Source organism: Manis pentadactyla, chromosome 3 (assembly GCF_030020395.1).
Source record: "Manis pentadactyla isolate mManPen7 chromosome 3, mManPen7.hap1, whole genome shotgun sequence".
Classification (NCBI taxonomy): Eukaryota; Metazoa; Chordata; class Mammalia; order Pholidota; family Manidae; genus Manis; species Manis pentadactyla.
In genome coordinates, this window is record NC_080021.1 from 212,752,575 (window position 1) to 212,764,595 (window position 12,021).

At 46.2% G+C, this 12,021-nt stretch overlaps 1 protein-coding gene across 4 annotated transcripts in view; it reads left to right on the forward strand.

Moving 5' to 3' along the window:
* PBX3 (PBX homeobox 3) overlaps positions 1–3,800 on the forward strand; it is a 233,475-nt gene extending 229,675 nt beyond the window's left edge. For 3 of the 4 annotated variants that reach the window (XM_036913929.2, XM_036913931.2, XM_036913930.2), the window contains exon 9: positions 2,275–3,800. In XM_036913929.2, coding sequence (XP_036769824.1) covers positions 2,275–2,367 — 93 coding nt within the window. In that variant the 3' untranslated portion in view covers positions 2,368–3,800. The remainder of the gene's footprint in view (positions 1–2,274) is intronic. The other variant, XM_036913932.2, reaches the window with a different exon arrangement.
* The last annotated feature ends 8,221 nt before the right edge of the window (positions 3,801–12,021 follow it).

Below are 12,021 nucleotides of genomic sequence, written 5' to 3' on the forward strand. Positions count from 1 at the left end.
GAGACAAAACATATTCAGCATTTGTAATGGCTTCTCAGGTTTTGATTATGGAGGAAATTTTAACTTTTGGAACCAATTTACCACAACTTTGATTTCTCCCCAACCCTGACATGGGTGGAAAATGGCAAAACATTACAGCTCCTAAAAGGGAGTCAGGGTGGGGGCTGAGGGTCACCAGGGTGGGGCTGGGGTGGACAGAATCTGGGGTTCCAGACTTAGGGAGGAATGAACTCCCGGGTAGGAGAGTCAGGAATAAAATGGACAATATTATCCCCTTTTAGGTTCTTGGCTTGCTATGAGAGTAAATATTAATGACGTAAAAAGTGATTGAGGATGTTCAATTGTAAAGGGAAAAAAGGACCATTAAATACTCAAATCTTTTACATTTGAAATGTCAAATCTTTCTTTTTGGGTTTATAAATAACTCATAATAACCCACAACAAACCATATAAAAAGCCTTTTAGTTGCATTTCTCCTTTTTCATTTAAGTGTTTTGAAATGCTTCAGAGAATGTGCGATATCCTTATCAACATGATAAAATATGAAACTGTGATTGCCTGCAGCATTTTACAGACATGAATTCCATCTTCACTGATGAGGCTTGATAAGGCGCTGTTGTATAATACAGTGCATAATCTCAAACCACCAGAGTAAGGATTAATTTACTTTGAAAAAAAGAATGCTTGCTGACAACCTCTCCTCCAGCTGCCTCGCTGGGTAAAAATATTGTACATTTGTTGTTTATAAATTTGGATAAAAGAGGAATGATGTTTACTTCAGATGGAATATCTTTAGACTTGTATCTGTGTAGGAGTTTTTCTTTTTCTGAGTAGATTTTCATACCTGAGAGGTAAAAACAGGTTTTAGATAGAGAAGAGGGTTTCTTGGAGTCCATCCACACAAACATACATGAGCACATCACCATCCAACTTGCACAACTGAGGCTTTGAAAATACACTGCCATAGCTCTATTTTTCTCCCAGCCTGAATTTGATATGCCTCTAGCCTGGAAACTCCTTTTCCCTTGGCTCTGGTCCCCTCTTTGGGTGGTTGGGTTTCCCCTCTCCTCCATCCCTCTGCGGTCCTGGAGGAAGGAAAGGTGCTTTATGTGCAGAGCAGTGCAGTTAGTCAGAGGGCAGGGAGTTCTCTAAGAGCAGAGATCTTGGAAGAAGGAAAAGTTCTCAGTACGAGGCTCATTAAATAGCTGTATCCAGGTTGGGCAGGGAATCCAGGCAGAGTTCTCAGTGGCCTAGTGACACAGGCCTAAAAGAAGACATTTTAGATGGACTCACAGAAGAAGTTGCAGACAGACGTGAGGAAGGCAGGGGGACCTTATGACCCACCCTGACCTTGGTGCGGGAGGTCTGGGGCTGGGGGCAGTGCAGCCTGAGGCTAGTCTGTGCTGCAAGCGCTGGGTGTCAGCCAGCTCACCCTCACCTTCTTTCCAGAAAGGCCCGCCTTGTCACTTCCACTCAGTGTTCCCCGACTCACAAGCCCAGCACCTCCCTCGTCTTGACTGACATAAAAATATGTAGCGACAAGCTGTCTGCCACAGCAGAAATCTGATCAGACATTGATTTCAGCAATTGCCTCTAAAGGCCAAGACATAAGGCAAATTTGTTTCTGAATACTGTTACTGCCGATGCAGGTCTGCGGCAGGCAGGGCCAGTGGCTTGTGAAAAGCAGCAGCAACGTCCCAAATAGGAGCTCCAGTTACAGATAATTGGAATGCAGATTTGAGTAGTATGTGCTCCTCCACAGCTCATGCATTTTCATTCTGGAGGATCCTTTTTGGAGGGAAAGTCTGGCCTTTATTTTCCAGGGGTTATACTGTCAGGCGTGTATGGAAAGGGGGCGGGCAGCTTCTATGGAAACAAGGATTAAGCAGGGCTGAAGTTTGTACTCCATGGAGCCCAGCGCCTTGGTGAGGCACCGCATTGAGCTTCTCCACTGCTCCCTTCTTAAAAGATTTCTTTTTGAGTCATTTTATTTTTACCAGCAAATCAAAGGCCAAGCTCCGTGCCAGCTTGAGACAAGCTGAAGCCCTCCTTTAGCATGCTGATTTATTGCCAAGTCTTTCCTTGGTGGGATGGATTTGTTTTACATGCATTTAATCCCACTTTAACACATGCTTCAAACTCCTGCCAAAGTGGGTTTAGAAAATACATTTTGCTAATGTATCTTTGCTCTCATGTTGTCATCTGGGTATTTTAAATTGGGGAGTAGAATTAATATGTAGACGTGCACCCGTTGAACTGTGTTTCTCCTTTCAGGCTAATGGAGGCTGGCAGGACGCAACAACTCCATCTTCTGTGACTTCTCCTACAGAAGGCCCAGGAAGTGTGCACTCTGATACCTCTAACTAATCTCCGGCAACACTTTTCCCTGAGCTGACATGCCTTGATAATTGCATTCAGAGCAATAGGAGGAAAAGGAAAGCGTTTTTGTAGCCCACCATCTACAGCTTTACTGTAAAACCTTGTCTTATGAGAGAACTTGGTAAATCTGTTTTTTAAGAAATCATAATCATTTGTATTTATACTTAAAAACACACAATGTTAAAAAAGCACTTTATCCAATTAGGCCAAGATTTAACATTGTTGACAGTCCTGTAGCTATTTTATCATAATTTATTATCAATATTTTACATTAATGGTTTCACAGTTGCCAATTCCTTGGCCTTAAGGGTAAAAAGTACAATATATGCTAAACCTCAATCGTTAAAGCAGATGTAGAGATTCACCTCACCTAAATTGAGCTTCTTGCATATTTCCATCACAGACTTTGTCTTTCACATTGCTAATGGAGTTGGAATAAAGGAGCCATTTGGCTCTGTTAATGATGGTTGTGTTTAAGAATCTTCCTCGTCACATTTGTATTGCGTTTTCTTACATTATAATTAGATCAGAGACTGGTAGCATCTTTTCTCTCTCTGAAAGCACCAGTGCCCAGAGTCTGCTCAGTAATTACACCATGGATCCAGATTGTCCTGAGAGATGAAGATACCTGCTGCTGATAGAGGTGAACATGAGATCCGTCTGGGGTGTTACGGTGTGCACTGGGTGCTGCACACACTTGTCAAGGTTTGCTACGTCCTCTGGGCATCGACAAGAGGCCCTGCTCTCTGGAGTGTTGTATATAGTGTAGCAAAAGAGTATTTATACATCTCACCAATCAAAACACAGCTTTATTACCTCATGCGAACTCATACAAACCAATAGAATTTCAACATGTTCTGTAGCTTAGAGTGCTCACTTACTACCTCTGAACAATACTCACGCTGTAGTTTGTCTCTTTCTTATCTTTTTGCATCTTGTAATTAACTCTTTGTTTCCCTTCATAAAATGTAATGTATATTGTAATCTTTTAAAAGAAAAAAATCAGGGTTGCATTTGCAACTTTTAAAAAACCGAGAGTGGAAACATTGGGTCTTAAATTAACACAGGATCAGTAAAACTGTTGTAAATACTGAGAAACATTTTGAATGTTCTTCATCTTGTTACTAATCCATGCAAAAAAAAAAAAGCGGCAACTAATTGTGATGCATTCAGATTTCAGTATTCAGTACTGTATATTTCACCCTGTGTAATGGGGCCCCCCTCTCCTTTCTCTCTTTTTGTATTGTATGCGATTCTGAAACTGATTGAGTCATGAAAATAATTTGTGGCGGTGATTCTAATGTATTAAAAACGTTTCGTGTTCCTTTCTAACTGGATTACACCCTGGATTGAAAAAGTCTTCCTTGTGGTAGCTATATGTAGTTCCAAACATGAATAAACTTTTTGCTTTCATGATTAAATGTTGACGCGATTTCTTATTCCCCTGTATGAACTGACCGGAGCAGACAAAGGAGAAAGCCAGTGGGAGAGGGACCCGGAGATGGCCGGTGAAGCTGGGAGCGGAGAAACAGCGCCTATGACTGATGGCCCTCTCTGTGCAGAATCCAGCCAGCTGCTCGGGCCATCGCCATGTGTCCTCAAGAGGTGCTTATGCTCTAAGGACACCACAAGAAAATGCTACCCATAGATTAGGAAACTAAAGCTCATATTAGGCAAATGCTACAAGATTGTAGAACCTAGGGAGTAGGGGACCACACTTTAAACCCAGGGCTTTCTGCCTGTGACTCTCCTGACCTAATGATACATCTGGCACTTGTTAGATGGAAAGAACTTTTCTGTAATTAAAAAAAAGTCTTGTCACATTCACTTTCTCACTTTCATAACTTCTATGAGACACCAGTTAAAAACAAGCCAAAGTTTCTCAGAAAAGAGTGAGCTTCAGGTACCATAAAAAATAAAAAATGTCCAAACACCCAACCCTTCTCTTAACATATTTTAAAACTCTAAACTTGTAAAACATAAGAACTAGAAACGCTTTAGCTACATAGAACACTGTTTTTGTTTCATTCAAATTGTTAGAATCCCCATATATTTATATATACCTCTGTTGCTTATATCTAAATCTTTATAATAAGTCAATAGCAGGTAATTGGCCTGTTTACTATATCTCAAGGAAATTGACTCACAGGAAATCAGATTAATGTTAATCAGTTGCAGTAAATTGTCTATGATAAATACAACTGTTTCACTATTTCTGCTGGTAGAGCCAGGCAAAAAAAGGTCTAGGGCCACCATTCCCATTAATCTTGAGGCCTTAATAGTACAAGAGCAGACTATAGATTGCCCTTCAAACTGTCCTCCCTCAGCCTGCCAGTAGGCTCTCAGCCTGCCTGAAGGAATCTCTCCCATGGCTAAGTAGTTATTTGCATGATTCAATTAACTTATGGGTCAGCCTTTCTTTGTACATAAAACAATCTCTCTGTTATGTGGTTTTGCAAAATACCCTGTGGAACCCTGACACATGCACATACAAATGAATCTTCACTATCCAAAAACATACTTCCAAGAACATCCCAGATTTTAGCTCAGTCCAGTCTGTTGAGAGAAGCATGCGCCAGTGTTTATTGATTCACACATTAACACCCTTGGACACCAAGTCTGGGGCTTCATTCCGGTAGGCCTAAATAAGACTAGCTGTTCCCTTTCCATGTGCCAGGTTAGGAGTACTTTGGCTGGGCTGGGCTGGGACTGGTACTAACACTAATGGGGTCAAACAGACCTGGGAGGGCACCCGTCAGGTATGAGAAGAGCTTGAGCACAGGGCCTGGCACGTTCCATATGTGTGCTTGACCATGGGCAGAGTTCCACTTGTGCCCTCATGGGGGCCTTTCCAAGTCTCAGCGCCTCCCTGGGCTTCAGTGTCCTCATTCTCCTTGGAAGTCCCTCTACAGGAGGATGACTTCACAGAGAGATGCACCCTGTCTCCCTGGTGAATGCCTGTCCATTACGGCTGATCTCAGACCACTGCATCCCTGACAACCAGGCCTTCCCTTCCCCCCCCCATGCAGTACTCAGGTCGCCTACGAGATATCCAAGCAGAGGCCTAAAGGAGGAGGGCCAGGAAGACAGATGAGGTGTTGGGTTGGTGTTAGGCTCCGGGGAGGGTAGAATGAACAAGGGGAAGAGCACGTGCAAAGACCAGGGGGCACTGGGCAGAGAGACGACTGAGGACGCTCCTGTTCTCCCTTCCCAGGCTCTCCCCAAACCTCACAGTAGCTTCACGAGGAAGGTTCTGTTAATACCTCTACTTTCAGATGAGGAAACTGAAGCCACTTGGCCCAATACTCTCAGAACCAGAATATGAGTATGTGTGTGTGTGTGTGTCTGAAGCCAAAACCCCCATTTGTAACCCTCTGTGCCCGGCTCTCATGTCAAAGTGTCTGTGTCATTCTGTTGGTGAGCCTAAGGTAGGAACTGAGCAGAGAAGGGGGCAGATGACTCCCACCCCATCAGAACCATTGGCTCTCACCCCAGGGACACCCTCAGGAAGACTGCTGTGTCCGCAGGCACTTGAGGGCAACAAACAGCCTGCAGCTGGTCCCTGCCTAGCCTGGCGTCCCAGCCCCACAGATGGTAAGCCCAGCTATCCCTCAGCCCTGGTGACTCAGTGGCCCTGGACTCAGCCGATGTGCAGAGCCTGTCGCCAGCAGGGCCCCTCCCAGGGCCCCACTGGGAGCCACACCTCACAGCCAAGTGGATGCCAGCCTGTCACAGATATCCAGGGGCTCAGTGTGGCTCCCTAGCTAGGACAGCGCCAAGGCTCAGCACCTGTGAAGGTGACTCCCAAGTGAGACTGCCTGGGTTGGCTCTGGCTCAGCCTCATGCTAGCTGTGTGTCCTTGGGAAAGTCATGTAGCCACCCTGTGCCTCAGTTTCCTTAGCTGTCAGGCACCTGCCTCCAGACTTTGTCAGGATGATGAGGCAAGTTGGTACAGGTAAAGTGCCCTGCACAGAGTATTACCTACTGATCCACGATTTGCCCTGTGGTGGAGATTTGCCCTCGAATTCTAGCTTATGTTCTGCTCCCTCACTGTTGATAAAATAGGTCTTCTGACACCCTGGTTGATCCATCTTCAAAGCAGCATGATGTAATGTGAGGAGCTAGGACACTGGAGCCAGGTGAGTTCGGCCACTTACCAGTGAAGTGTGACCTTGGGCATGTCACCTCTCCTCTGTGGCCTCAGTATCCTCACCTGTAAGATGAGGAGACTTTTCCTACTTTTCTCACAGGGACACTGTAAATGATAGTTGGCGCACACATGGTGCCTGGCCCGTGAGATGGAGTGAGTTCTCTTACTGTGGTCATTGTTACGTGGAGCCTTGCATCAGAAGGGGATGCCCGCTGTCTGGCCCCTCTGGCTGGAATGATTACTTCCGGTCAGCAGGGGGTAGTCAGGGGGTGTCAGCTGCCCAGTGAGGGTCCTGGGAGTGGCTCAGCCTCTTCAACCCACCCGTCCAGCCTGCCCACCCTGCCTCCTCAAGGCTGGACTGAGGCCTTGGCCTCACCTCTCACCATGAGTCCAAGAGACAATAAAAGGCTGATTCTTTTTTCTGGTAAAATTTCAGCAGAAAGTGTATGCATCATTAAATATGGAAATCCAGAATTTTATTAGCAATCTGCTAGATCTGAACTGACGCCAATTAAACAAAAAAGATATCATTTATAAAAAGGCAGAGTTCAACTTGTATTAAATATGAAATGCAATTTTCTCCTGTTTGATTTATTACTGGTGGTCCATTGTTCAAAGAAGCATGTTATATTTCAATAGAGAAATATTGTTTATTCATTAATATTTTAAAACGGGCTTATTGCTGTGCATGGCTCTCACCGAATGAAACTTATGATTTAAAACATGAATTAATAAACACATTTGAAAGTGTTAGACGAGATCACAACCTCTCATTTTTCATTTTCCTGAGAGCATATTAAATTTTTATAATTCTGCATCTACAGTTTTTTCTTTTAAATAAAGATGCAGATTCCGAATTACCCTGCTAATTTCAGGTAACCAAGAGTGCAAAGCAATATCTGGGGGACCCATGTCAGGATCACAGAATCCAAGAAGATGCTCAGGTTTATTTTTGTAATATTCATAAATCAAAATAAATGAGGTTTGTGCCGGAGGCAGTGTTCATGTGTGTGAGATTCTGGCTGGAGCTGGCCCCCTACTCTGGGACTGACTGTGGGTGCAGGTGGGTTTAACATGCCAACGTTCCTGGACACACCCATGTGTGATTGTAAGTGTGTGTCCACCAAAATACATGTCCATGGGACTAGGTGCTTGAGTGCGTACTGTCTGAGTGTATCGCAGTTGTCTGGTTCAATAGTCAACCATTATTGAGTACTTACTATGGCCAGACTGATAGTAATACTGTTACCGATTGCTGATGGCAGAGGGTGAGCTGGTTATAGGCTGACCTCCCCACCTCCCCTTCCACGCACCTGCTCTGAGCCATCTCTCTACTGGGATCTGGGGCGGTTGAGTCCCTCTAACACCAGAAGTGATGCCTTCTAAGTGGTGAACTCTTGGGAAATACTTGTTGTTGTGCTGATAGACAGAATCTTAGGGAAGAGAGGGATCTTTCTGGGCTGGAGGGAAGGGTTCAGCAAGGATGAGTTGATTTAGGTTGGGAGCAAAGCACAGCCTAGATGGGGGACCATGGAGGAAAAAGGGGTCCAGGGAAGGCAGAGGGAGGGGCAGCCTGAGGACAAGGAGTGACTCCCCCCAAGTGGAGCACCCCACCCATCTACCAGCTCACTCCCTGTCCAGCCCTTGTTGAGCCCAGCTCCCAAACACACTGCAGGGCATGAGCTGTGGCTGCCCCACTTGGTAGAGGAAGAGGCAGAGGGTCTAAGAGGAAAAGATTTCCCTTTGGGTATACGTTTGAGGTCCATGCCTTCCTCTAGAAAGGTTAGAGAAGAGGACATAAAGTTTGCAAAAGAGACCAGCAGGGTTGTGTTGCCGTGGGTGCGGGAGGAGATGGGGGTTGGGGAGAGCCTTGGGGGAAGCCCCTTCCAGAAGGAAGCCCCCTCAGTGGTGGAGGATCAGTCCTTCCCCCCAGAATACCGGCTCAGGAAGGACCTCGGAGATGAGCTCATCCAGACTGGCCTGGGGAAAGTGGAGGCACAGGAAGGCCACTAAGACCCCCGGGAACAGGTCCGCTGCTCAGCCCATTCTGGTACACACATGTGGAAGTTTCTCCCAGGTGGAACTGCTGGCGTGGAGTATCTGCTCCTCTGAAACTATGCCAGGGAAAGCCAAATCGTTTCCCAGAGCAGTTGTACCGACTTACACCTCCACATCCTTGTCAACATTTGGCATTAAACCTTTTTTTTTCCAACCTGGTGGTTAGATGATGACATATCAGGGTGATTTTAATTTTAATTTCCTTGATTGCTAATGAGGTTGTGCATCTTTTCACGTGTTACATTGATTATTTGCATTTTCCCTTCTGTGAAGCACCTGTTGAAGCCATTTACCCATTTTCACATCTTTTTCTGATTGCCTTGTAGGGTGTTTTAATACAATATTAATTTTAACTAGCACTTCCTTTCTGGTTACTATTTTTTGTGTATGGTGCAAGGTGGAGGTCTAATTGTCCCAACACTATTTATTAGAAAGTTCGTCTTTCGCCCAGTGATCTGAAATGTCACCTCCATCAGGTATCAAATGTCCTCATGTGTAGCTCTGTTTCTGGGCTCGCATGGCTATTATATTATGTCTGTCTCTGTGCCTTAACTACCTGAGTTTTAGACTTGGCCTTGATGGCTTAACTAGCCGATACCTTAACTACCTTGGTATATAGACTTGGCCTTGATGGCTGAGAGAGCAAGTGCTCTGAAATCATTCTTCTTCAGGGATATTTTGATCATTCTTGACCCTTTATATGTCTGTGTACATTTTAGAATCAGCTGGTCAAATGCCTTAAAAAATTTCTGCAGGGATTTTGGCTTGATCACGTTAGGGGAATTGACATCTTTAAAATAATGAGTCTTTTGATCCATGAATGAGATCTCTGTCTACATTTATTTAGACCTTCTTTAATGTCTTTCAATGAAGTTTTGTGCATTTCTCAATCCAAATGCTCAGGCTCCCACTCATTCATACCAAGTACCTCCATGTCAAACTCCAAGTTCTCTTTGTCTTAACTTTCTCCATCAGAGCCATGGCCAGGGGGCAGGCCTTTCCCAGCAAAGAGTCCCACCCAGGTGAGATGCCACACTCCGAGTAGGAAGTTCCTCTCCCTGGGACTGTGAAGTCAGGCAGCTCAAGGCGTTCTGCTCTGCTAAGCTGTGATTCTCTGTATTTGCCTGTCTGACTCTCCCATTTTGGGGGCAGTGGTTTGCCCTGCGGCCTCACTTCTCTGACAGATCCAAGAAGTGTTGATTTTTCAGTTTGTTCAGCTTTTTACTTGTGTTTAGGATGAAGCGACAATTTCTAAGCTCTTTACACACCAGACCAGAAACTGGAAGTCCCTCCTGGCTTCCTTGCTTTCCAATACACACATATACTCGAAAGTATATGTCATCATTCCGTATGGACTGGTTTTCAACTTTTCTTTCTTTTTCTTTTATTTTTTAAGAACTACCTCCTGGTTCTTTCCGTTTCCTTCCTAGAGACTTACTGCAGTCTTGGGTATTGGCTGTGTGGTACTCCATAGCAGAGATGTGTCCTCATTTAACTAATCTCCTACTGATGGACATTTATCTTGATAGCTTCTCGCTCATCTACAGTGCTCCAGAAACATCCTTGAATAGAAATCACTGATAAATCATAGAAACTTCTGATCATTTCTGTAGGCTAAGTTTGTAAAAGTGGAGTTGCTCAGTGAGAGGGTGTATGAATTAAAATTTTGAAACACCCACATCTCCCCCAAAAGGCCATGCCAGTCTGCCCTGTGTCTTCCAGGCAGCCTCACTCTTCAGCACAGCGGAGCTGGGTGGAGGTTGGCAGAGCCATGAACCCCACACACGTCCACACAGACTCAGCTGAGTACGCCGCCTCCCTGGAGCACATTTTCCCCAAATTACTGACCATGTTTGCCAGGTCCTCCATGGCCTCAGTCTCACCTGGATGGGAGAATCTTCCAAAATACTGACTTGCTGGACAACTCTGGGAAATTTTCCCCTAATGATAATAAGAGAAACAATAGGCATCAGTGACCCAGTGGTGGTTTCTTACGGCAGGTCCTGGGCTAAGCCCTTGGTGAATATCATCTCCTTTGGACTTACCAGCCCCATTTTGCAATGTGCTCAGAGGAGGGGAGCTGCTTGCCCAAGCTCCCACAGCCAGGGTCAGTCCTGGTGGGCCCACTCCAAGCTGGTGAGACTAACCTCTCCACCATCACTTCTCTGAGCTCAGCTGTGCCAAGGGTCAAGGGTATGAACCCTACCTTCCTCATAGGGTGGAGGTTCAGGGAAGCAGGAGAGAGTCAGTGTCAGGGACTGGCCTGAGACCAGGGTTCCAGCTCAGTCTGGGGTTTCCGCCTTCATGTACCAGACACCCGCAATGGGTGGCCCAGGGCTCGATGGTGGCTGTGTGAAGGGGGACTTCTAACACAGGCTTGTGGGTCTTGTTTCAGGAAGCCAGGTTGTCCCTCACACCACTGCGGCCTGCGATGGGTCAGCCAAGCCGGGTAGCAGTGGGGTGAATGAGAGGAGTTTGGCCTTTGGAGTCCAGCGCCCACAACCTGGGCCCTTCCCCTCTCTGAGCCTCAGCTTCCCCATCTGTAAAATGGGGGTGGTGCCTTGTAGGGCTGTGCGAGGACTGGATGACATCTTACTGATGCATTGCTGACCCTAGGGTTCTGCAGACAGTAGATGCTCATTAATCAATGTTCCTGATTCAGTGGCCAGGGCACCCAATCCAGCAACATCTTTGGGGGGGCCATGGAACCATAGGAGCGACTTTGCTCCCATGCCTTGTCCAAATGGACAAATGAGCAGACTGCTGCTCTGCGTCCTCAGGCTGCCCCCCGCCCCTGCTGAGTCCCTGGCCTTCTCCCCACCCAGCAGGCTTCTTCCCCACTCCCCCCACCGACTGCACCCACTTGACCCACTGGGCTCAGAACAGTTGCTTAATTTGCACATTATAACAACATGAGAGTTGAAGCATTCAGTGATGAATACGGCATGAAATAAGGACTCCCGGAATCTTGTCTTCCAGCTTTTGATGGCTCACAAAAGCAGAATAGATGTCATATGCTCCAACAATACCTGGCACCCTACCCCCGTGAGGAGCGAACCCCTGGAGGTCTCTATCAAGCCCACAAGTGTGCTACATTGTGGACACATCCCTGCGCGTACTGTGCCTTGTGTGTATTTCTGAGTGGGTGTCGCGTGGCTGTGTTACACTGTGCTGTGCTCTGAATGCCAGGGGACGGCCTGTGGTGTTTGACGTCTGTGTGGCTCTGTGTTGCCCAGCCCACGTGTCTACTGTAGGGCATGTCTAAGGGGGGGTTGCAGACATGTTTGTGTCCTGAGAGCAAGAGAGAGATTTGAGATTTATGTGCTTCCTCAGTATTTGTCGAGGACCTACTATGTGCCAGGCATTTCTTCTTGGCATAGCAGATGCAGCAGAGACCAAAATAAACTCACATCCCCTGCCCTGGTGCTGCTGAC